The sequence below is a fragment of the Fundulus heteroclitus genome, unplaced genomic scaffold (genome assembly GCF_011125445.2).
Source record: "Fundulus heteroclitus isolate FHET01 unplaced genomic scaffold, MU-UCD_Fhet_4.1 scaffold_48, whole genome shotgun sequence".
NCBI classification, from domain to species: Eukaryota; Metazoa; Chordata; class Actinopteri; order Cyprinodontiformes; family Fundulidae; genus Fundulus; species Fundulus heteroclitus.
In genome coordinates, this window is record NW_023396901.1 from 669,168 (window position 1) to 695,575 (window position 26,408).

The 26,408-nt window shown below is 37.3% G+C and overlaps 1 protein-coding gene across 1 annotated transcript in view; it reads right to left on the reverse strand.

Moving 5' to 3' along the window:
- The window catches only part of cacna1ha (calcium channel, voltage-dependent, T type, alpha 1H subunit a), a 200,669-nt gene that overhangs the window by 61,147 nt on the left and 113,114 nt on the right, over positions 1-26,408 (reverse strand). The window contains exons 7-12 of the mRNA XM_012876653.3: positions 23,276-23,600; positions 19,433-19,525; positions 13,852-14,090; positions 12,060-12,589; positions 3,514-3,680; positions 3,146-3,340 (exon numbers count right to left, since the gene is read on the reverse strand). Of these exons, the coding sequence (XP_012732107.3) occupies positions 3,146-3,340; positions 3,514-3,680; positions 12,060-12,589; positions 13,852-14,090; positions 19,433-19,525; positions 23,276-23,600 (1,549 nt within the window). The remainder of the gene's footprint in view (positions 1-3,145; positions 3,341-3,513; positions 3,681-12,059; positions 12,590-13,851; positions 14,091-19,432; positions 19,526-23,275; positions 23,601-26,408) is intronic.

Below are 26,408 nucleotides of genomic sequence, written 5' to 3' on the forward strand. Positions count from 1 at the left end.
TATATACATATATATACATATATATAAATTTACTTTTGGTCTAATAGTCAAGCATTTTTTTTCACATTTGTATATTGCCTTTAAAGTTTGTTCCTATCTGGTCATAATAGTTCTCAGAGAAAAATGAGGTAACATTTACTAGTAGTCAGGTTAAAGTGTTCCATGGCACCACATTAAAATGACACAAAGTACTTGCAATTGTGTCCTGCACCTTGAAAAAAAATTTCTTATTTAGAAAGGAAAAAAGGAAATGCCGGTTATCAGACTAGTTTTTAATGACAAAGTGACACGTGGAAAGTTTTCAGTTTGCCAAAAAAAAAAAATATATATATATATATATATAAGCGCTCCCAAGCAGCTTTTCTGTAAATCACACATAACATAGAACTAAACCCTCTGATATTACTTTCTAACAGTGAACTAGCTGGCTCTTTCTTTATCTTCTTGGACTGCTGTTTTATGGTAGGAAAAATAAAAAGCCCATTCCAAATAGCAGTTCCAGCAGGCTTTTGTATATTCATCTTTATGTTCCACTTTACAGTCTATTGAGAGACAACACTACTATGGCTCACATAGTAGGTCAAATCAATACAAAACAGCTAAAAAGGCACCACCCTAAGAGCTAAAGATAAGAGCACATCAATGCTTGAGCGGTTTTGCTGATTTTGTCTGATCCAGAAAAAAACAAATTCACACCACCTGACCTGGCAAAAAGACAACACTGCACATAAAAAGAGCTGTAACACTTTAACGGTTAGAGAAGCAGGCATTTGCTATTCCGCTCTCATTCATGCATATAGGTTATTTGAACACTTGCAGCATTTTTAGTAGGACAACATTATCTCAGGTACTAATTCTAAACTATCTTCATTAAATTTATTAGATGAGTTCTATCCAGTGGTGTTTCGAAATGAAACACTGTATATAGTGCCCAACAGAAAAGATTTTTAATTTTGAGAGCCTCGAATACAGCTCTGAGTGTGACCTTGTGTTTCGGATATAAAGATGAAAATCACAACTAGTCGAGGGATTCACACCCACACATGCAGCTTTTCATGCAAAGCAAAGACTTTTGGTTTTATGGAACAAATACAAATATGCACATCAGTCTAAGACAGAAAAATACATAAATTTAGCACTGAATGTTGATTGAAATGTTTTTTTAAATTCATTATGAATCAGTCAAAGAAACACAAGGTCCAACATACTGTAACACAGTGTGCAAATTTTATAAAAAGTTTCAAATAAGTTGTCAATTTTTTCCCCCTATTTTTGTGCAATGTCAGGTGTTGGTAGGACAATATTATGTCATAAATTAATAATACACCCATGTATTGTCTCCAACAAAAAACGTTTTGATAATAAATTGACCAATTTGAGATTAACTTGTCATTACTAGACTTCAGAGAAGATGTGTATAAAGAAGACATGACATTTCACCCCACATTAATAAAATTACACAATACTATCAAGGTGATGTCTGCGCTGCTTTATCGGCCTGACTTCGTCTGGTAAAACCAGTGTAAGCTAATAAAATAAGCATGGGATAAAGTGAACGCCTATCATCCTGTACCAACGTGTGAGCAAACAAAGAAAGTAGCTCTTCAGTCGGTTAGCTTTGTTGACAAAATTTACTCACAAAAACCACTCGGTTACATAAACGACAAAACGAGTCCACCGTCTTTCAATCTTTTTTATGGCAGCTATATTAGGTACCATGTAGAGCAAGAACTGGTCACATAAAAACAAATTAGGACTATTTGCATAGACACTGTAAAAAAAAAAAAAAAAAAAAAAAAAAAAAAACAGTGGCAAACCCTTAAGGGCTACTATCGCTTGTGCTATGATCTAATCAAATACTTCCTACCTGTATTGAGCAAACAATCTACTGTCTTTAATTTTAAGTTTGAGTCAGTCTGAACACAACAACAACATTCTGTTCGGCACACAGTCCGTTCCAGGACTTCTGCATTCATACACTTCTGCGCACAAACATTTACACCCTTAAGCTAAGAATAATGTTTCATTAAAAGAACATCAGAGAACGGCTCGGGCGGTCAGCCCGGGATCGACTCCGACCCGCGGCGCTTTGCCGGCTGTCTTCCCCCCTCTTCTTAGCGCCTCGGCTCGCGGAGCGGGGGGGGGGGGGGGGGGTGGGGGTGGACGACACGTTTTCCGCGGCCGCCTCGCCAAGATAGCGCTGCGGGAAACCCTGCACTACAGCCGCAAACATAAAAAAAAAAATCAAAGTTTTTTTTTTTTCCGCGTCGGTCTCATCAGCGTCACGGGTTAGCTTCGGTGTGAGTAGTTGAAATTGCACGTTGATAAACATGACAGACAAGTGGCTTATCCAATCATATGCAAGGATTTTTGATAAGGCCCAGCCTTCAGTAAAGGCAATGCCTATGGCGGTGTCCCAGATGTATGTGAGTGGAGCTAGGCGGAGCGATACATGCAGCTGGCTGTTGTCAGGTTAAAGAATAATTGGCTAGGTGTCACAAATGGGGGTTGATGAGCGATAACATGAGTAGGAACTGATAAATAACACTTCAGTGTGTTTATATGGATGTAGTATTGCCCTAAAAAGGCAGCGGCTCGCCAAGTCTCTCCCTATGTTTACTCCACAAAGATACGAGTGAGCACACTTTGCCGAGAGAGGAAATTGGAGGAGACAGACGCAAGGACGCCAAAAAGGGGGTCACATCTGAGGACCCCAACTTTACAGATCTTAGACAGAAACAATAAAGAAGGAACATAAGCCAGGAGCCTGTGACACTTATTTCATTTGTAGGTATCTCTTTTTATGTATGAGAAAGAAAAGGTCATCCAGTAACCTCTTCCTATTTTTAAGCATCATCACAAACATCTACTCACTGGCTTTTAATACAGAATGAGAAAAAAATAAACTAGTAGTATTACTACTAGTATTTTTTATAATTTTACTTTATCATTTTGTTTTTACTTTTCGTACTTTGGTGTGTTTTTTTTCCATTTTCTGTCAGGCAATTTGGTCAATGTTGCAGTTTTTTTTAAATGTGCTATGCAAATAAACTTGAAATTATGCCTTTGTTTAGTCTCCTGTATGCACTGTTTTACCAAATGCAGGTTAAAGATATGTTGTGTAGAACCAGAATGCGAAACTTACCTGTTCATGGTACTCTATTCCCATGCTGAGAGTATTGACGAGGATGGCAATCATAATCCCCCGGTTGAAGTATTTACTTTCCACGATTCTCCTCAGTTTTTCCCTGAAGTCTTTCCAGACCCGGAGAGCTCCGTTTCTGTACTCCACAACCCCGCGCCGTCGGAGCCGACTTCTGAATCCTCTCAGATCACCCCCCTGGAAGAACACATCAGCTCACATCAATATATTTGAAGTAGTTTGATAATGTTTTAAAAATACATGAAGCAATGGTCTGAAAAAAAAAATGCTTATTTGCCAGAGACTAACCAATATGTTATCTCTGTTCACTGTCATGCTGATACCATAGCAGCATTATCACTTATTCTGACCTGCTGAAAGTCATGTAGCCCATCAGCCTCTCCTTTGCCTCCCTCCAGGTCTCCTAGCTCCAGTTCCAAGGTCTCAAGGCTGCGGGCACACATAGGGCAGCTAAGCAACTCCAAAAGCAGAGGGCTTGGCACCACGCCTGCCAACTGGAACAGCAGCCTCTGGCGACCTTTAAAAAGGGAGGGATGGGAATGGTAAGAAATGTGCCAAAAATGTGTTTCTGGCTGTTTTTTTCATGGTGTTGTCTCATAAGATTTTATTTTACATTTGAGAAGTGTTGGAAATAGTTGTTTAATAAAACTGGTTTACATTTTGAAAGTAAGTCAGTCTGGTGTTCAAGGTTAATAAATTAACATATACTTCTCTTTTCGTTTTGAATGTTTGGTGATGAAATCCATGCAGTTTAAGCATACCTAGCAAGGTTTGTATTAGCATCAGTCAGGTAATAATTTTCTCTAAAAACCAAAACAGACAACGTAGACTGGATTGTTTTGTTGAGACTTGTTTAGCAGTCTACCAGCTTTTGAATGTAAGGGCTTAAATAACAAGTATTTTTAAATGTTAACAGACAAAAACAATAGATTTGGAGAAAGTCAAACAAAATCCATAACCTTGTTCTGACAATTTATCTGTACAAGGGGTAATTTGTATTAATTAGAACACCCTGATCCGATCGAAGTATTAGATTCAAAGCATTTTTAAATAATGAAATTCCCTGACAAAAGTACCATATTTTTCGGACTATAAGTCAGCTTTTTTCCATAGTTTAGCTGATCCTGCGACTTATAGTCAGTTGTAATGTATATAAAACATGTTTTTAAATGGTAATTCATACTGACCAATACAAACCAAGAAGTAAACATTTCTGACTTTAGCTGCAAGAGGACTTTCTGGGGTTGTAAATACTACACGTACTACCTGTACCAGTTTGAAACATTAATTTATAGACTGAACACAGGTTTGTCCGTGAAGCTACTAACAGCTAGCATTAGCTTATGTTGTCCAGGCGGTTTACAACTTTGCTGATTCACATTCAAGAGCTTTACTGACATTTCTATGTTGCTCTCAAACAACATGTCTTACTGTTAGCTTAGCAGGTAGCTCTGTTACGCTCACGGTCTAATTTCAGCGTAATTTTGACAACTTTCAGCGTAACGTGTTGAAAATTAAATGTCAGGAATTTGTATCTGATTGTGGGTCTATTTATTCCAAAATGAATTAACTCAGTGCCCATCTCTTAGTAACTTGGACATCACTGGCCCCCCCAAAAACATAACTACCTGCAGAATTTTAAGCAGTTCTAGTTTTTTTGTTTTCTTTTTACTTTACACTGATACAATAAAGGCTGATCAAATAGATTTCAAATACATGTTTTGTTCCAATCTGGTTTTGTAGATATCTGCCAAAATGTATTTAAGATGGTCCATTACTTCTGTTTTCAATTAAAGATGAAGCAGATACTTATTTTACATCCTCATTTGTTTGTCACTATGTTTTAACAATTATGTGAATGGTTTTAACATGATATGGAAAAACATTGTAACAGAGGGGTTTTTGGGTCATCTGAAAAATTTTAGATATATTTTTATGACATTCAGGAAACAAGGGTAGAGTGGACATTATTTAATTACCACTAAGTGTTGCCCATGTGACTTAGATCAATATTTCTCAAACCAAATCAGTGTAGGGAGACAGCACCTCAAGCCTGAGAAGAAAAATAGGTATATCTGGTTTGGATTAGAGGAGTTTAGATTTAAACTCATTGCTGTTATTATATTTACGTGTGTTAAAATTTTTGTCATCTAGATTTGAAATTTATGTCAGAACAATACAAACAAAGATACAGTTAGACCATTTGACGTAATGATGCAGTAAAGAGAAAAAAAACTAAGAGTAAGTGAACTTTTGCACACAAAGCTAAAAGGTTTGACTTTTTCCATAGAGAGCCAACAGACACTAGCTGTCACAGTAAGTACTGCAAGCTCATCCTTCATCATCAGTCTGGTGATACACTCTTACCTTCTGTTCTCTGACTACAGGCTTAAAATCAGTGAGGAGAAAATGCAAAGCACAGCTGAAAACGAGCAAAAGCGGAGCTTAGCGAGTGGAAACATCAGCTCTTTAAAAACAGCTTAAACAGCAGGCCAATTTGTCCAGAATGCCGTCTAACATCTCAAGGTATAAAAAGTGTAGTGAGAATCGGTACCATATTATCAACACTTTTAACAGTCTAAATTTATAGCTGTTGCTCAGTAATTTATTGTTCTATTTTTGACACAAAGTATTAAAAGACAGCAAATTTCAGCTGCACTCTTATTCAGATGTCATCACAGACCTGGCAAAGTTTTTACGCCAGCTTCCCAGCTTCGCAATGGGGGATTTGAACCAAGGTCCCCCAAATTAAAGTCATAGACAAAATCTTCTAAGCTATTGAGGTACTATTGAAATACTGCAAATATGTTTCTACAATACTAACTTATCACCTTCATAGCATTATCGTTAGCCATGTTAACATTTTTTTCCACTTCCAACTGAGTTTTAGATAAACAGATATGAAACTTTTTTCAGAGAACAGTGGCTCTTGTGTGCAGGTCATAGTCTATCAAAACTAGGATTAATGCTTCAGTAGGGCTACAATATGAGCTGTTATTACCAATGAGTCATCTGACCACACTGACAGGAAGCCTTTGAACATAGAAGATCAAAAAATGTTAGTATGTATGAATCTGTGATCTTTAAAGAAAAGAAAATGAAAATATATATAAATATGATTGATAAGGGAGGTCCTAATCCCATTTTATGTGGCAGCTCTCGATCCTGTGTACTGCAGTTCTCTCAACTCCTAAAACCCATATTCACCCCACTGTCTATGGTGTCATATGTATCTGTTGTAAACAGTTATAAGATATTGTAAACAAGTGTGCCAATTGGTGTCAACAGCAGTTATTGGTTCCAGTTTGCGAATGTAATGGGGAAAATTTGTCCAAGCTCTCAACATCGCAACAGCTAATAAACAATAGATAATTTGACAACATATACATATATTTGTTTAGCATTAGGGTAAACACTTATGCTCCTAATACACTATATCTGTTAAAAATATTTTAACATAGAAAATATAAGGAGTTTGGCAAGCAACGTTATCAGTGCGTGTTCTTGTTGGGGCAGTAGTAATAGAACTCCATGGGCAGCAAGTTCATTCTGCTATCTCTGAACGTGGATAAGGTGAAAGAGCATACATTAGAGGAAAGTTGCTGATGAGGCAGGAAGGTTTACCAAACAGGTGACTGAAATTATTGCCCTGGGTGACCAACCCATTACTTTGCAGCTACTGGAGCAATGGTACATCCTCCTCTTTACACTACATAGTGCAAATAGAGCTATACAGGAGCTTGATGAAAAATGTCACCTTCACCTGCAGAATATCAAATCTGGGGGGAATGCAAGTGGCTTCAGTTTAGACATTTGGAGCTTGAAGGTTTGCCTAATGTCTGTGATTTTAGCCTAAAAGCACACTGGATGATTTATTATTGGTTAAATATGGTCCTTGGTGCATGAGCTTCAGTTTTGTGGCTCTCATCCTGCAGACTTTAGAAGCAAGCAACTGAAGACAAGCTAAAAAGGATTGCAAATCACCAATATCATGAGCTTTCACTGATATGGCAAAAACGTTAAAGAAAATGATGGCTGATATGATGATTTGAAGCCCTTTACAGCCCAGCCTCACAGTAACAGTGTCTACAAAGAGTGAAATAGTTGGTTCTAAGAAGTACTTCAAACTCCTGTTGAGTTATTTAGATGTCAATCAAGTCTTGTTTGTGCATGTCTGTGCAACAAAAAAATGCAGATTGGTATGGGCAAATACCTAATCTCAAATGACTTCCCCATGAATAACTCATTCCCAAAAGGATTTTAAGCATGCTGAAAGAAAGTGCTGGAAACACTGGAACCTATTGTGTATTTTAGCTGCGGATTTTTCTGGCCTTTCTCTTCATCTCAAATGTCTTACTTGAAAGTATCACATGCCATAAAGTAACAGCTCTCCTCTGCCAAGAACTAATCTGTGCTCACTTAATTATGTTTAGAGTGTCAGCAGTGTTAAAATGAGCCTGCGTATCTAAATGGTGGGTCGTCACTGGCAGTCTCACCCCATTAGGACAAAACAGACAAGTCTATAATCCTGCTTCTGCCTTTTAAAATGTCCTTATGTAACACACAGTTGTTCTCCTACTTCCTCTGTCCTTCATGAATTAGCTTCAGGTGTTTACTGATCTAAAAAATATTTTCTCTAGACCTCTTTCTCCTAGTTTTTCCCTCTGGATACCACATTCTTTAATACTTCATGTCTCTCCTTTGAACCTCTCCACTTTCATCATCTTTGCTTTTTCGCAAATACCCTTGCCTGCCTGTTTTTGCGATGCCTAATTTCCAAGGTCTCTGACACTCTCCACACACTGTGTTGACCCACTCAATCCAAGCTCTTTATCCACCTCTTTGAACTGCTCACTGTAACACTAGAGACATGAACATCCTGTCAAAGCTTTAAATGCGGCTCAAGACACATGCAAAAGCAAATGGTCTACAATACGTTAAAAGACAGAAAGCGGGAAGACACAAAGTATAGATAGGTTTGATTGCGATAAAATAGTGCGTTTTGCAAATATAATAATGGAATTTAAACTTTTTTGGAATTTGTTATGTTAGAACCCCAAACTTCAGTGTATTTTATTTAACTTTATCTAATGGACCGACCCAATATAACTCACAATTGTTAAGTGGAAGGGAAATGATACATGGTTTTCTTCAGTTTTTATTTAAATAACAATCTTGGAACCGCGGCGTACATTTGTATTGTGCCAGCTTAACTGTGTTAGCCTTTAATAAAATACTTTACAATCTTGTCTTTGAAAGTCACCTATTCAGCAAATATAATATACCTACAGTATGTGTATTAGTGTAAGTACAGCTAGTTTGTTAAGGCTTCAGAGGTTTGTTAGAAAACTTTAGTGAACAAACAACATTGACAAACCAGTTGGGTTTGTCGAGGACTAATTATTTATAATCACGACCTTGCCAAGCAGTAGGATAAAAGGCAGATAAAAATTACAAAAAAAGGCCATGAGACATAGAAATAACAGATGAATGAAATATAAAATATATACATGCATATGATGGGATGAATTTAAGGTGACAAATTGTTACAAATAAGTGCAATAATATTGTAATATTGATTCTAAATAGTCTTTAAGGGAGGAGCGTGAGATGAATGTATTGGGGTTTTAGGGTCCAATGACGGTTTTATAAATGAACAGATATAAGTCGATTTGCTAATGAAATAGAAAGAGGGCAAACTCAACAAGGAGTAATGGTTGCAACGTTGACTGTTAAATAAAGCTTCAAGGACAAAGCAGATTGCAGCATGGTAAATAAAATCACAATTATGGAGAAGTATTTTTTAGGCTGACCTGCAGATTATGTCACCATAATTCAGGGTTGGAGCACTGTCATTGTGACTGTTTTCAAGAATGCGGGGAGAATTTGCTAAAGCTCCAGTGTGTAAGATTTATGCCCATCTAATGGTGCACTAAATTAATTAGAAATGACCTCACTGTTAAGCGCGTAATACTACAACAGAAGCCAAAAATGTGGCAATGTCAACATGTCCTCCATGTATGTGGTACCATGCAACTGCTAACAGCTAATAGCTACAGTTATTCAGTGAAATGGGTTTTGGCATTGTTGCCAAGTGCGCTTATTTTTTTTCTAAAGTCACTTCTAAATTTCGTGAGTCGCAGTTTTTTGGACAAGTTTCTGACGTGCAGTCGCTTATTTGGGCTCTAAAACAAGTGACTATAAACACAAGTAAAGAGACCCACTTGTGCTGCTGCACTATGGAAACTGTGAACCAGCTGATATCTCTCTGCCCCACCACGTACACACATACTCTCTGAGAGGTACGAACAAACTAGCAGTCATTTTTGATGTGATGTAATTAGACTTTGCCAGAATATGTATTTATAAAAGCAATATTTGATTTTTGCTAATTAAAATCCAAATTAGTTACACACTGTGCCTTTAAGATAATGAAAGGAAATTCAGGATTTTAACTTTTTTGATCAGTACTTTTATCTGAGTATATATTTTTCCACTAAATTATACTGGTTTTTGGATCATTACAGAAATAAAGAAATAAAGAAATAGAACAAGTAAACATGTACCCAATCACATGTGTCTCAACAAGTGGGCATAGAACAAAGACATAAAAACACTTATTATACATTCATAATAAAAGGAGGTAGCAGATATTATAACAGATACTAAAACATCAATCGATCTAATCAGTGTATAAATATTATTCTTTATATATAATCCATCCCATTTTTCATTGAACTTTGTTTCCTTGAGTCTTAGGATGAAAGTCATATTTTCCATTACAACTATTACCTGTGCAATATCACTCCATTAACTATGTTAATGGTGGTGCAGGTTTCAGCCATTTCTTAACTAGTGTTTTTTTGCTGCTGTCATAAGTATTTTTAGTACTGGTCATCTATTCTGACCACATTTGAGATATTGCCCAGTTATAAATATGTACATATCTTGAGTATAAAGTATCCTCATATTTCCTTTAGGGACAAGTAAAAATAGTTCCAACACTCTCCAAAACACACGAGTATGATTTGCATCCTCAGATCCACCTTGCCTCCAGCACATTTGTTGTGTTGATAGTTGTTTGCTCTTAATAGATGGGGTGATAAAAAAAGCAAATATGGTTTTTCCAATTGAATTCACTCCGTTTTAGTGTACAGATGGAAATTTGCGCCAGCTAGCCTATCTGAAACCATTTGTAATCTGAGAATGTGATAGACTTTTTTTTTCCTTGTTCTCTTTGACGTACACAGTGATACATTGCTGACAGGCCATTAGACTAGCACAGAGTTCAGAAATATTGTTTGATGTTTTCTGATTATATGCAGCCAGCAATATTTACAGAACTGCATTAGGTTTAATATATTTATGTGAATTTCAAATGAAGGTTTACTGTGGAGCCAGATACCCAGATATTTATAGGTCTCGAAATAATCACTCACAGAGTGATGAAAAGAGGAAATTTTAGGGATGCAATGAATCAGATTGTGGTAAGTTTCTTCTAAAAAATGTTTTTTTTGTATGTTTAAAGTGAAGGCTAGAGAGGGCACATTCAATACAGTGAAAACTGGTCAGCGAGGTATTAGAACTATAGACAATGGTGCCACCGGTATTGACGTACATGGCAATCATCTGTGACTAGGACAATATCATTATTACAGATAAATAGTGTAGGACCCAGTATCCTTCCCTGTGGCATGTCTTTGGTCAGGGTTGGGGGATCAGAGAGAAGACCCTCAAAGATTGTAGACTATCTGAGCAAAACATTTTGAACCAGTCCAGACCAGTCTTTAAGAGCTCTACATCTTTTAGTCTCACAGTATTCTGTGGTCCACACAGAGTCAAAAGCTTTTGCCAAATCGATGAACACAGCTGCACAGCTGGGAGTTGCCAGTTCAATCCTCCCTGACTCAATCATTGTGTCCTTGGGCAAGATGCTTCACCTGCATTGCCTGCTGGTGGTGGTCAGAGGGCCCAGTGGCGCTGATGTATGGCAGCTTCGCTTCTGTCAGTCTGCCTCAGGGGCAGCTGTGGCTACAATGAAGCTTATCACTGTCAGGGTGTTTCACATTCAGGTGAATAACTGAATGTAGTGTAAAGTGTTTCGGGGTCGTCCAACTTGATAAAACGCTATACAAGTATAGGTCATTTCCCATTTCTACAGCTCAGATGGAAAAATCTATCTACTGGACAATTATAAGCCATGTATACTACAAATGGCCACAAATGGCTTTATTTGATGAGAGGCAAAAAGAAAACCATTCTTGAAAAAAAAGGCTTAAGAAGACCCAAATATAGTTTGTCATAAGCCATGTGGGGGGCAGAGTAAACATGGTGATCAGGTTAAAACCAAAGTTTAACTTACCCTACATGCAACACACTATGCAATAAGGGAAACAAACTCTACATAAAATAACCTCCGAAAGGAGAGACATGGAGCAGCATGATACTACTGGGGATGCTTTTCTTCAGCAGCATCACTGAAGCTGATTATTGGAAAGATGGATGAGGTTAAATGCAGAAAAATGCTGGATGAATACCTTTCAGAAGCTCCAAAAATCTTTTTAAGCAGGACAATGACTTTAAACATATAGCAAAAGTAACAGACATCTTGATGCCAATGCATGTTTTAGAATAGCCTATTCAAGACTATTCTAAAAGCCTAAGCCAAGACCTAAATCAAATTATGAATCTGAAGCGAAATTGCTGTTCATTGATGCACTCCATCCCAATGTGACTGAGCCTGGTCAATATTATTCACTGTTTTTTTTTTTTTTGTTTGTTTTTTTGTCTATCACAAGAAATTCCAATCAAATAACTTTGAAGTTTGTGGAATAACTAACTCAATGCATCATTTTCTTTTGGCATATGTCTGCATAGTGTGTTTTTCTGCTCTTACTGTGCTGTCCCATGAGCTGGTAAAGCTTGGTCAGCGCCTCCGTGTGCTCAGACGCAGGGTGGTTCAATGGATGTTGCTCCGGACTTCGCCCGCACTGCTTCGAATGGGGAGGTGGCGTCTTGCTGCTGTAGCTACACACAAAAGATGGCAGTATAGTCGGATAGTTCATGCCTCCGTTCAGTCGGCCGAGCAGTGCACCCATTCCCTGAGGGACAACAGCAGGATTATCGCCGCTACTTCCGTTTGTACTCCCTCTTGTAACAGAAAGCGACTTCATCTCAAACTCCTCTCCTCCTTCAACATGGCCTTCCTGGTCCATGGGCTCTGCAGTTGTGGTGTTGATTGTGTGCTGCCCGCCGTTGCTGAGGCGACAGTGTTGGTGCTGATGATGTTGCAGGAGGTTATGAATCGGCCTCAGCCACAATGCAGTTCCAGGTCCTGAGCCCCTGCTTAAACCTTGGCCATGCCCATTACCACCACTGTTGCTGCCAATCCCACTTCCATTAGGGTTCACCTTTTTACGCCGTTTGCTAATCAAAAAAGACAGAGACAGGAATTATTACTGATCATGGAAAGATTTAATTATACTTAAAAATGTAAGAAGCTCAGGTCAATTTACTTTATACTACAGTACAACTAAATCTGATATTACACAGCACTGGAAAAAAAATATTGTTATGTCAACAGCTCTTAATTGGGTAAGAAGATTGAAACACATTTCCTAGAATAGGAAGTTAAATAGGTTGTTATCTCCATGTTTCTATAATGATGTAGCACCAAGGTGGTTCTCTGGTTGTGTGTAACCAAATCAGTATTTTGTTGTTAACCCGATATAGGCTACCAGTCAAAACTTTGGAGTCACCTTTTCATTCAATGGTTTCTCTTTGTTTTCATTACTACCAATGAGAACTCCTTAAAGACAGTTGGGAAACCATTTCAGGTGATTAGCCTCTAACCTTGCCTGCAAGATGAATTCTCGCGGTATTTGTGCGTTCACAAACACACAAGAATCCATCTTGTACTGCTCCGGCTACAACCGTTTGTATCTGAGCCAGAAACACTTTGGGTTAATCATGTTGCAGTAGTATGGTTTAAGGCGGGACATACCACTGTGACAAAAGCCAGAGCTGCCAAGCCCAAAGATGTATCTGTTTTGTCAAATCCACAATTTCATCTTTGAAATAACAGCAAGAAATGCCTTGACTAGCTTACCTTCTTGTGGTTTCTCATGATTTCTGCTGCTTACCTTTTAATCTGATACGTGATTGGCTAAAACCAACCTTTGGCAGGCTGGCACAGGGTGTCACTTCGCTTAACCAGTTTGGAGAGTTCTGCTGAATGTCCCACCTTTTCCCCAAACAGATTTGATGGGAACAGTCCCAGTTTGACAATGTGCAGAACGAAGAGTGATACGCATTATCAATCTGGTTGGCCAAGTTAACTAACCTCAAGAAGGTCATTAAGAGAGAAAAAGCTAAAATATACAAGATGTTTTATCCTACAAGATGTTACTTCACAATTTCTTTAAAACATAATTATATATACTTTTGAGTCATAGTTTTGATGTCTTCACTATGTATATGCAATGTAGAAAGTCACAAAAATAAGGAAGAGCTTTGAATGACAAAGGTGAGTCCAGAGTTTTGACTGATAGTGTATGGAGCTAAGAACCAATGTTAGCGCCATCTTTGTTCTCCACTGGAACAATGTTGGTTAACCCTTATTGGCGACTCAAATGAATGTCATTTGGAAACAGGAAAAATAACTCACAGCAGAACACAGTCCACCATACCTGTGCCATCCATAGTACATTCGCTGTAGCCTGCGCCTGAACTTCCGGTAAAGATGACTAATATATCGTAGCATTTCCTCATAGCATGAACCTGGCTCGCTGTAACTGGCGAGAGTTGAGTCATTTGACATGTAGCGAGCCCGCTGCTCCCTCATCAAGGCGTTCTCTCTTTGCTTTGTCTCAGAAAATTGGGTGGCAATGACCACGAGGCACAAATTGATCATGAAGAAAGAACCCACCTGGTTGGGGGAAGTTAAAAGCAGAGATGGAACAATGTTAGACCCAGTGTATCAAAGTGTCAAGAAATACTTTGATAGATTAATATCTCATTTGAGAAAATGTTAAATCATTGCAATTGTTGATAAGCTGCTGAAAAGCCACATAATGAAACTGCTTTTCATCAGTACGTTTAACTTGAGTTCAAAGGTAATAATGCCCATACAGTGCAATCAAAAACTATTTGCCCTGTTACATTATTTTTTCTGGGTTTCATTTTCCGTTACACTTACTTGTTTCAGACCATGAAACAAATTTCAACGTCAACCAACAATAACCTAATTAACTCAAAAAAGCATTTTCAGCATGATGATTTTATTTAAAAAGCTATCTAAATAAACCTGGCACTATGTAAAATGTACTTATCTGTAATTAGCCACAATTTTTGGTAAGTTTAGTTCACCAGCCAAACCCAGGCCTGATTACCACCAGATAAGGCAACATTTAAACAGAACCTGACTGACAACATGAAGTAGGCTAAAATACTCCAACTAAAGAAATTCAAAAAACTTTTGAGAATCAAATTAATTGTCAACAATTATTGAGAAAAATATTACAAAGCCATTTATAAAGCTTTGAGACTCCAGCAAACAACAGCAATACCTGTTATCCAAGTTTTGGTCAGTTTTCATGATTCCACAATAAGAAAAACACAAATGCATTCCTGGGAGGGTTTTAAGGCCAAATAAAAATGGGCCTGTCTCAACAGAGACCTATCCCAAGCTCAAGCCACTTAGGTTAAGCTAAGACTGAATTATTTAAAAAAGCAACAAACTGAAAAGGAAAGAAAAAATGTCGATAGAGGACTAGTAAAAGTCCAGAAGTAATTCCAGCTGACATGTTATGATGTGACTTAACCTGTTCTTGCTTGAAAACCTTTCAATGCAGCCGAATTAAAATAAAAAATAAAAACTTAATGGCTGCTGATGCTGCCAAAGGAGACAACATTAGCTTTAGGTAATTATTTTTTCCATATAGGGCCATCTGATTTTTATACTGTTTTTTTTTCCCCTTAACAAATGTAATCATTATTTGAAAACCGCTTTCTTTAATTACTCAGGTTAGCTTATCAAGTTTAAAATTCGTTTGATGATCTGAAACATTTAAATGTGACAAAACAGCAAATTCAGAGGAAATCTGCAACGGAGGAAAAACACAGCACAGTTGCTGACACTTCCAAAGTAAAGACAGGATTTTGTCTGAGTACTTTTCATATAACTTTTATTAAGTATTCATTTATTTCTCCTAATTTACTGGTGCGTCTTTTTTTTTGCTGTAAATACTGTTCGCAAGGTCCTTTTCCTCATAACCATTTCATCTGCTAAACTCCAAATATTTCTCTCTTTCTTTTGCAGTGCATAATAAACCTTTTCTATATCAAACAGTAAGCTGAGGGGAGCTCAGTTGAAAATGTAGCCAAAGCTTGAAGGTTTGAAGCTACCCAAAATATAATGATCCTAGCAAATTATACATAATATGAAGCCAGCAGATTTTAGCAGAGGGGGTTATGCCAGAGGGGAAGTTTACCTCTTTAAAAAGATTATTCTAGGTTCTCTGAAGTAGAGATAAAATGCAAGTAGACAAATCTCTTTTCAGTTTCTACAAATGTATACTTCTTATTTTTGTTCTTTGAATTTTTAGTGCTGATCATCTATGTTAATTTTTCTCTGCCATCTGCATTTTCCTCAGCAAATTATCAAAATATATCAATTTCCTCTTTAGCAATACTCTAATTTGATATTCACATATATGCATCCTCATGCCATTATTTCTAACATCTCAGTTTAGTTCAGATTTATTCAGTCCTGTGTCTCCTTCGTTATCTCCTTAATGCACATGTACATTCCCCTGCAACAGTCTTCATAGGCATTTTTTTCATAATTTGTAATGTTACAACAGCAAACGTCAGTCTATTCTACTGATATTTTCTTAGGATTGCATTACTGCAAAGTGGATGGAAAAGATGCAAGGTCTTCAACTTTTGTATAACAATAAATCCGAAGGTAATTTTTTGCCTTACTTTGATATCCCTAAAAATGTAGTGTTAATTGCTTTCAGAGGTCACCTAAATACCAAATAGCACCCCCTCTGTGTGTATTTAAATTTGTGGGTAAATATAGCTGTTGAGGTTTGTTAGAGAACTTTAATGACCAAAGAACAGCAAATAACACATGAATTAGAGGGTATGAAAAGCAGAGCTAGGTTGCGATAATTATCCAAAGCTTTAAACATCACAGGGAGCACTGTTCAATCTTTAACAGGTTCCAAAAGTATGTAAGTATGGTAACACTGGCTTGCAGTGAGTTCAAGCTCAGGAAGCAAAATATGTCAACAGGATAACTTTGTTGTGCAACTGAACAAATCTAGACTTTATAGAGAAGACACCAGGAGAAAGAGTATCCATGGTAAAAACAAAACAAAAAAAAAAAAACTTTTGGTGGTAGCACTAAGAGGTGGAGATGCTTTTCTTTAGCAAGGACTGGGGAGCTGGTCAGAGTTGATTCAAAGTTGGGAGGAGCTAAAAACAGAGCAATCCTAGAGGAAAAATCGGTTAGAAGCTGCAAAAGACTGACATTGAGACTGGCCTGATGTATCTCAAAAATCCAGAAATAAAAATCTAAAAAGTTTGGTAGTCTGGACTACCAAACTACCAGAACAATGATGGAATCAAAAATCAAAGCCTATGGATTAGAATCACCTAGTTCAAGTTCAGATCTAAATCACGTTGTAAATCTATGAAAACTGATGTCCACAGATCACCCAGTTCAATCTGAGTGAGAAAGTGGCAAATAAAAACAGTGTCTAGATGTCCATAACTGGTAGAGGCAAATCTGGAAAGAATTGCTACTGTATTTGCAGCAGAAGGTGGTGCTAAAAAGTATAAACTAATATGGAATGAATACAAATAAATGCCATACTTTTCAATTTTTTCTTTCTAACACAATGAGGACAATATATCACTTTTCTTTAACTTCACAATTATGAGGTGTTTTTTCTTTTCTTTTTTTTTTTTTTTGGTTGATTACTTAGAATCCCAATAGGATACATTTAAGTTTATGGTTGTTATGTTATAAAATATAAAAAAATGTGCAGGTCTAAATGCTTTTTCAATTTACTTTGTTTGAACTCTTTTCACCTTTGCCACTTCTTCTAAATGCATTTTTTACCAGCTACTGTACAGTCACCTAAGGAGGCATTTATGTTTTTATTATAAGCTTGCTATTTTAATGTCCCAAGCCATAGCATACCCAGGCTTCTCTTGGTTTCCATAAACTTGCCCTTTATTCCTTTTTCAGTTAAAAAATAATGAGAGCAATCAGCACAGACAGCCTCTTAATGGCTTTGACAGAAAGGTCTGACTCCGCCTTACTGCTACTACTGCACACCTCACCAGTTTTTTTTTTTTTTTTTTTTTTTTGCTGTCCTTAAACATTATCCTGTGCATGTTGCCAAATTCTTACTTGGTTCTCTGCCATGTGCCGTCTCGTACTACTAGTCCTAAAATAACATTTGCTACTTTCCTCTGACCTACTTTACATATTATCAAAACTCCTTCAACATTTAACACTGCATTTGCAGCGCTCAGTTTTCACATGAAACCAAACAGTCATCAGTGGAGCTGACCTCAGAATGTGCCTCATGTTTTCAAAGGTTAAATCCAATTCCCTTCTAAATGAGACTGATTGGAATTATATAATGAATTCATGATGACTGAACTAAATTGCACTCTGGCTTTTTCGACTGAATGTAAATATGAAAAATATGACTAGCGTGTTTTAAACAGAAGTGGTTTAATTTGATTAGGAAAGAATGTCAGGATCCCCAGGGGTTTGATTACTTAAGGTAGCTTCCTGAGGATCCTACAGCCTGTTTATGTTTTGAATCTTAATTATTGGTTATCTTTAGATCCTTGTTCTTGCCGTTTGTTTAGTTTTCTGTTCATTACTCATTTTAATAATGTATTCTTGTATCTGTATCAGTTCTTGTTTTAGTTATCCTCTGTTCTTTATGATTTCAGTAGTTATGTTATATATTTATTTTCTAGTTTGCTCTTTCTTAGTGATGTTAGGTTTTTCCCTCGTGTCTGGCCATTCTCATGTTCTCTGTTTCCCAGATTCAGTTCTCCATCTGCCCCTGCCAGCTCACTGCCCTCCTTTCCCTTCTGCTTAATTGCCTTTTACTCATCTCATCTTTGAAATTCACTCTACCTGCTGTTCCTTCCGTCTCCTCCCCTATGAGTTCAGCTAGTTCTGTCACAGTCATTGTAAGGTCCTCCGTTATGCCATTCCCTGTTCTGGTCAGCTTCTAACTCAATTCTGGTCTTTGCCATTGCCTTGCCTTGTTATAAGCTGTGTTTGGTTCTTTTAAAATACATCTACCAGCAATTGATCACGCCGCTTCTGTGTTGTGTTCAGCAACTTGGTCCATCTACAAACGCTACAACTACGACAATGCTTGATTTTTTGTAAAACACCCTAACTTTTAAATTCTTGATATCTAAATAAGATGAAGCAAGATTATCTAAACTAAAATTAATTAAACAAAAAGTATTTTTTAATTGAATGGAAATAAATTAAACTCAACTGAATTAAAGTGAGCCTAATTAAACTAAAGTCAGGTAAGGTGAGTTCAGCTGAACTAAACTGAACTGAGTAAAGACGAATTAAATTGAAATGAACTTTAGCTGAGTTGAATTAAATAAAATTCAGTTTCAATTAATTCAATACCTCTGAATGTCGTTGAGCTGAACTGCTTTAAACCAAACTGAATTAAATTGTCCTGTATTGAATTAAACTCAAATGAACTGAGAGAAATTGAATTACGTTGAACTGAAATTAATTAGAATTTATTGAATTAAGTGGAAAATAAACCGAATGCGTTAAACTGAATTGTATCGATCTGAATGGAGTTGAATTGAGTTGACAGAAGGGCTGTTAGCATCAATTAACCGTGTTGTTGCAACCCAGTGTCAATAAATACAGATTTATAATAATTTAAAAAGTAGTAACCCTGTAGAACTAGTCTGCTCAAATTGAAAAGTGGTTCTAATAATAATTCCATGTCCCGTTTGTTCATTAAAATCATGTTCCCAACCAGTATGTAAATCTTCTAATCTAAACTGTAAACATTATTCTCATTACCTACATAGAATGTTGCTTACCATAAGTCACCAAGTTGCAAGGTCTATTTAAAATTAAGGCCACTTGAGACCAAAGTAGAAGCACAATGCACTGTTTCATTTCTGTACTCTATGGACACATTGGGATATTGATTACAACATAAAAAAAATAAAGGTGGTACTTACAATAATGAGCAATATAAAATATATAAAATTGTAGAAGGAGTGAGCATCCATGACATAATACATGATGTCCACCCATCCTTCCAGTGTGATAACCTGAAAACAACAAAAAGACAAAGAGAGAGGAAAATCTGAACTACAATAAAAATCAGCAAAGCAAGAGAAACATGCTATACAAACAGAAACCTAAAGACAAGCTCAAAAGTATTTTAAGTGTGTGTGTGTGTGTGTGTGTGTGTGTGTGTGTGTGTGTGTGTGTGTGTGTGTGTGTGTGTGTGTGTGTTTGTGCCAGGGGGCTGGCAGCAACTCTTTCATGTAGCTTGTATGCTAATGAGCAACTGAGATGTTGATGCTTGAAAGCAGCGAGTCAGCTCAGCCGAACTAAAAACACACTCACACCCCGAAATCAACACCTTGAGCCTCCATAAAACCTTACAGCAGGAGCTGCAATAACATGCATAGCAAACACAAGCACAACACAAAAACACGTGTCAAGAAGCAGGTATTTGTATATCTGTGCATGAATAAAAGATTTTGCACAAGTACAATATGAAATCTAGTAAATGCTAATTGTATGCATTGACTAAAGTAGAGGTAGCAAAATAAAAATTGTGAATGCAAATGTTACTAAAACATAGCTGCAGCTCATAAATTCATAGCTTATTTTCTTACAGAAGCACGTAGACATATATGTACATAGTGTATATTCCTGGATATTAAACATGCAGGGATTCAAAAAACGTCCTTGTTTCATGCAGGTCAAGAATATGACCCTTAAAAGCAGCAGCAATTAAAATACATATTATTGTCATTTTGTTAACAAAAGAAATAAATTTTTATTTTATTTTTTGTCACTTTTCAAATATCTGAATATGTACTGCTTGTGCTCTCCACAAATTTGGTCTTAATGGAAGAGTGACAAAGAAATGTGAATTATTGAAAGAAAAACATCTGAAATGTCCCATGCGGTTTCTCATATTCCATGTAGCACACACGTTTCAGAAAAAAATCTCTGGTGAGGTCACATTTTGTCTATATGCAAACACTATAGGCTGCAGAAGACTAACACTACAAACATCCTGAAGACACGGTGGGGAAAATATGTTGTTGCTGTTGGGATGTGTTTCTTTAACAGCGACATACATGGTTGAGTTAATGGACAGATGGATGGAGCCAATTACACTGCAAAGTTGGGGAAAAAAACTTTTAGAGGGTGCAAAAGATTTAAAAGTGAGAAAAAGGTTAATTAAGCCTGTTTTCTCTTGTAATGCCCTGGATAACTGAGAATTTGCACAGTCAACCTTCTCTTCTAGTTTTTCCTTGGCAATGTTGGTGTTGTTCATTTATCTAATCTTTCCATGTTTTACTTTTATATTTTCTCATTCTTTGTCATTCCCTTGCTGTGCTAACAAAGGGGGCTTCCAGTTAAAATTCAAAGGACTGAAACATTTCAAGATCTAAAAAATATTATCACCTAATTTGATTTCATCCTTACGTTTGTGCCACAATTCTTTCTACTTTTAGATGTGCTCTTTCAAAGATTTTACTCTACATCCACCAAGTGATGCTAAATATTGGTTACAGGGAATTTTGAAACGTTGAAACCTCCCATGTGATGCCTGTGTTATATTTTCTGAGTATTAATGGAAACCAAGAGGAGTCCTTGTTATTCTCATGAGAACATCTGTGTGTTCCCACAGACACAGGCGTGTTTTTTTTTAGTCTTTGAAGTGTCTCTGGGAAATGGAGAAACAGCTTAGACATGTTCAGAATGTATTCTGTATCTTAGACATATATAAAAGTCATGACAGGATGGTTTAATACAATCCCAGGGCCTGCACCTGCTATGTTACTGTCTAACATCAAATTTAACAAAGTCCAATAATTCTCTTTGGTGTAAGATCAAAAGAGTTATACATCTCCCACTTAAGTGGCTGAATGTGAAAAGGTGAGATCAAATAAATTCACACAAAGCACAGTACTTTATCTATCAGAAGAGATATACATAACAGGCCATTCAAATGGGTGACTGAAATTGATCTGAATTTATTTTTGCAACAACCAACGATCATCAGAATCTAAAACTCAACAAATCCAAGCTAGTCTTTAGACAACCTCTTCTTCTGTTAAAACTACAAAAAGGAACCTTAGGATGTAAAACAAATAGGTTTAAATGTCCCAAGCATATAATCTGATGGGCGCTCATATAAAAAAAAAAAAAAAAAAAAAATTCCAACCAGAACATGTGTGAGCTCTTTGAGGATCCTGGAGAGATAAAGAATAGAATAGAATAGAATAGAAATATGTTTATTGTCCCACAATGGGGTGAATCGGGTATGATAGTGGTAAAAACAATTAGAAAGACGTTAGCAGACTTACACCAAAATTAATTAAGAAAGAAAATTAAATTTCAAGTTGTACTGGGATCGAGAACAGTGCAATTCCTCCTATAATGGAGCCTACAAGTAAAATCATACAGTCTTTGTTTAGAGGACAAGTTGTGTCTCTTAGTTTATGTCTGCAATTTGCAGTTGTATTTGCTTCAATAGTTTTAAAAATATTTTCTAAGAAATTATTTTTGTTGTCTAGTTTCTATTTCACCTGTCTTTTTCCAAATGTCTTGTTTTTAGTGCCTTGTTCCTCATTACCCCACTTTCATCCATTCATCACATCCCCTACATAGCACCTAAGTTTTCCATGTCCTACCAAGCTAGATTGTCATGACTGGTGTTCCCTCCATTTGTGGTTTATAATTCCGTGCACAGTGGGTAGCGCTGTTGGGTGGGTAGCGGTCCGGGGTTCAAGTCCTACCCTGGCATACCCTGTGCATGTGTGGGTTCCTCCCACAGTCCAAAAACATGACCATTGGGTTAATTGGCCTCTGAAATTCTCCTTAGGTATGTGCGTGAATGGTTGTTTGTCTCTGTGTTGCCCTGCGATAGACTGGCGACCTGTCCAGGGTGTACCCCGCCTCTCGCCCATTGACAGCTGGAGATAGGCACCAACACCCCTCTCTACCTCAATAGGGATAAGCGTGTTGGAAGATGGATGGATAGAATTTTGCGTGATTCTATTTTAATATCTTCCTGGTAATTTTAGTTATTTTTCATTCACTTCTGTTTCGTGAATTCTGTTTATATACGGTTACTTAAGAGTTTATCTTCCACATAGCTACCTTCTACAAAGCCTATTTCTGTGACCTTCTTGTATTATAATTTTAATTTACCGTTAAAATAAACACAGATTTCGAAACCATGAAGGTGTTTCTTTTTCTGCCCGTGCCTTTGCCTTTGTCCATCTCTTGTACCAGTTTTCAGTTTAAATGTTTAAATATAAAAAAAGAATAGCCACCACCTACTCTGAGTAAACAGCTGGTTTTATAAGCCTAGCAAAAAAATAAAAAATAAAAATCTCACCTAAGACTCAAAAAATATTTGTATTAAAGAATGTCATATGGAGAAAAGAATTACAAATGGGAAAAATGCAACCTGAAAACAGAGAAAAGGTTTGTGATGGATTAATATGTCTGTGCATGAGACTGTTAAGAATTTATGGTGTCTGGATTCAGTTGAAGATAAAACTACAAGTAAATTGCTACCCAAAGCGCACTGGAAGCAAAGGCACATCCAACAGTGTGACTTGGGTAAATTCACAAGGAAGGATGAAATACAAATCTCAGCAGTAAAGAAAGTGTGAGCCTACAGACAGCAATAAGAAAAAAGCCTTTCATGGTCTCCAATAGAGGTGTAAGTTGTGAGAGTGTAAATATACATTACTATCCAATAGGATATCTAAACTAACAATATGTTGTTGAAAATTAAGTTCTAACTTTGTATGCCTTCTCACCTGGAATATGGCTATCCAAGCATAGCCAATATTGTCAAAGTTAACTGCTCCCTTGTGTGGGTTGAGTTCCCCTGCACGGCAGATGTTGTAGTACTGGTTCCAGTTTATACAGTTGCTGTTGCTTGCCCCGCCCACTCCCGGGGATGAACCAATCAGAGCTGAACTTTGGTGAGGAGCGGGCAAAGTGCATTCCTCTCTTCCCTGGGTGAAGGGCGGCACGTCGTGGCAGCGCAGCATCCCGTTCTCGCGGGGAGCCGAGCAGATGAATGGGCTGTCTTCACCTTCCTCAGACATGTAGTAAGGGTTTATAGAGAGGTTGTAAATTCTGGGTAAGACAAAATATAGAACAGGAATATGATATGAATGTTGGATTACAGATTTTACAGCAAACCCCATTTAGATGTTATTTGCCCATCTGATTTATGCATCCTTTAAATTAGTAAATATCAAGAAACGGTTAGTGTACTTTTTTTTTTTAAATTCACTGTAGATATCATGGAGTCAGTAGATTTTAATACTCAGTTGACATAAAATCAAAGCAACACTTATTTTTATTTTTTATGTTGTGTGTATTGACCTCAATTATGAGCAATGTCGCTGCTGTGCTAGGCCCCTGCAGCTTTGCCATGGTTATTGGCTAACAAAAAGGGTTCTTCACGTGTGTTGGGCATGTAATCTACTTCTACACCATTCATCTCTTCTCTCCATACCCCTGCATTCGCACAAAACATTCTCAGAATCAGGAGTAAGGATCAGACATCTGCCTTACTGCTTATTAAAAAAACATAATTCCGTTTTAATGTGCTCAAGATGCCCATACAGTTTATTTGCTTCAATAAACAATGAAGTGTCCCCCTCACCATTCCACCCACTCCCTATTTAATAGCACTTGTTGCTCAAAAAGGTATTTGGAAATTGGAGCAAATTAGCAGATACAAATTGCATGGCTCTGTTAGGCCATATTTACTGTTATTCACCAAAAGAGCTATTTTCAATTAGAGATGTACAAGAACCGGAGGGATCTCACTGCTTAATTTTTTATGTTTGAGTGGATTCTGACAATCTTTTTAATGATTTTTCTTTCTCCCCTTTTTAATGTTTTATCTTACTACAATGATAAAAAAGTGTTTTTCTCGTGAGAAAAAACAAAAGCTTCAAAAATTCTAAGAACTGTATGTACTCGTGATTTCAATCTTCCAACAGTAGAGACATTTTTTCTGTGCCCGGTCTTATGAAAACTAAGTTTATGTTTTCTGTTCCCTATGACAAAGAACAAAAGTAAACCACATTTATTATGGAACAATTTGTACCATTACATCAAAAGATAAATTTGTTCAAGTACCTCAAAGTGACATTATTTGCCTCCAATGGTTGCAGAGGCAAAAGCTTTTCCTTTCTGTTCTTAGTTTCAGTATCACTCCCCATGGCTAAATCAGTGACTGAGCATCCCCCTGCCTGCCTAATGAATCTATTCCTATTTGTCTACACGTTACCCTGAATTTTAGAAGGGGATGCGTAGCTGTTGGTTCTGTATCTTAGACTATTACATCCAACATAGGGTAAATGGGGAGAAACAAGATTTCTACTATGTCTACTAAAGACATAGTAGATATCTTTTTGATAACTTTTATTTTGCTGTTGATTCTCTTAAATTGAAGGAAAATAACAAATGGTTTTCTAATTGGTATACCCACAAAAATATTAAATGTCTTGTAATTGTATTCAGCAACCTTGACTGCATAAATCACCCTTTGTTTTCTCTACCAGTGTTGCATTTATGGAAACTAAAGTACTTGGCAACTTTTGTTTACCAAATAGCTCATTGTCAGTAAGACTGAATGGAACACATATGTGAACAAAGACTTTCAGGTCTTGCAATACACACTTAATTGGACTTAGGTCTAGACTTTGACTGAGCTGTTACAACATATGAATATACGCCTGGGGATGAACCTATCAGAACCCAATTTTGGTGAGGAACAGGCAGAATGCATTCCTCTCCTCCCTGGATGATAGGCAACATGTATATTTTACCTAGATTGGAATTTGGGCTAAAAGTTTAGGGTATTTCTCATTAGAAGAGAAACCTCCAACCCATTCACAATTTTGTTTCAGTTTCTAAAAGATTTTCTTCAATCCAACCAACAATCTATTGTCTTTTGCAACATCCTTCAGCTCATTGTGGGGGATCCCAAGGCATTGCCAGGCCAGAGGGAATATATAATCCCCACAGTGGAGTCTGGGTCTTCCCTGGGTCTCCTCCCGGTGGGACTTGCCCCAAAACCCCCCAAAGGGAGGTGCCTAGGGGACATCCTGTTCTGATATCCTGTAGTTCATAACCCGAAAAAGTCAGCAGAACCAAATCATCCCCAAAAAGTGAAGACATAATCCTGAGGTTCCCAAACACCCTCCTTCCCAGACACCCTCCTTTCCATGATTATGCATTGAGATCCTACCCATAAAAACCAAAAACAGCATTTGTGACAAAGGACAGCCCTGGCAGAGTTTAACTCATTATAGGTACAGGCCTGACTATGTGCTGAGATTGTAAACGCAGCTCTTGCTTTGGACATACCAGGGCTGTACGGCCCTTAAAGACCACCCAGATACCCGATACTTCTGCAGCACACCCACATAATATTTTGGGGGACATGGTTGTAAGCCTTCCCCAGATCAACAAAGCACATGTATAATGAAAAAAATACTCCCATCATCTCATCTGGTCCACTGTTTCATGGCCAGGACAAAAGCCGCATTGCTCCTCCTGTATCTGAGGTTTAGCAATCAGTCAGAGCCTCCTCATCCCATAGAAGATGAGAAGTGTGTGCCTCTCTAGTGGCAATGTCCTGGTCCACTTTGTGACATTGAAAAGGCATGTCAAACTTGACAGCCCTACAATATCCACAGCCTTCAGAAACTTAGGCCAAATCTTTTCCACATCTGGTGTCCTGCCGCCAGGGATTTTTTTTAACTACCTGAGCGCTCTCTGCCACTGTGATGGAATCTTGTTCTGCTGATTCTTTAGGCTTTGTCTCCTACACAGAGGACATTGTGACCAGTATAACAAAAACCTCTAAGTGCTCCTTCCACTGCCTGATAGTGCAGGTCAACAGTTTCTTTCCCAAAGCATACA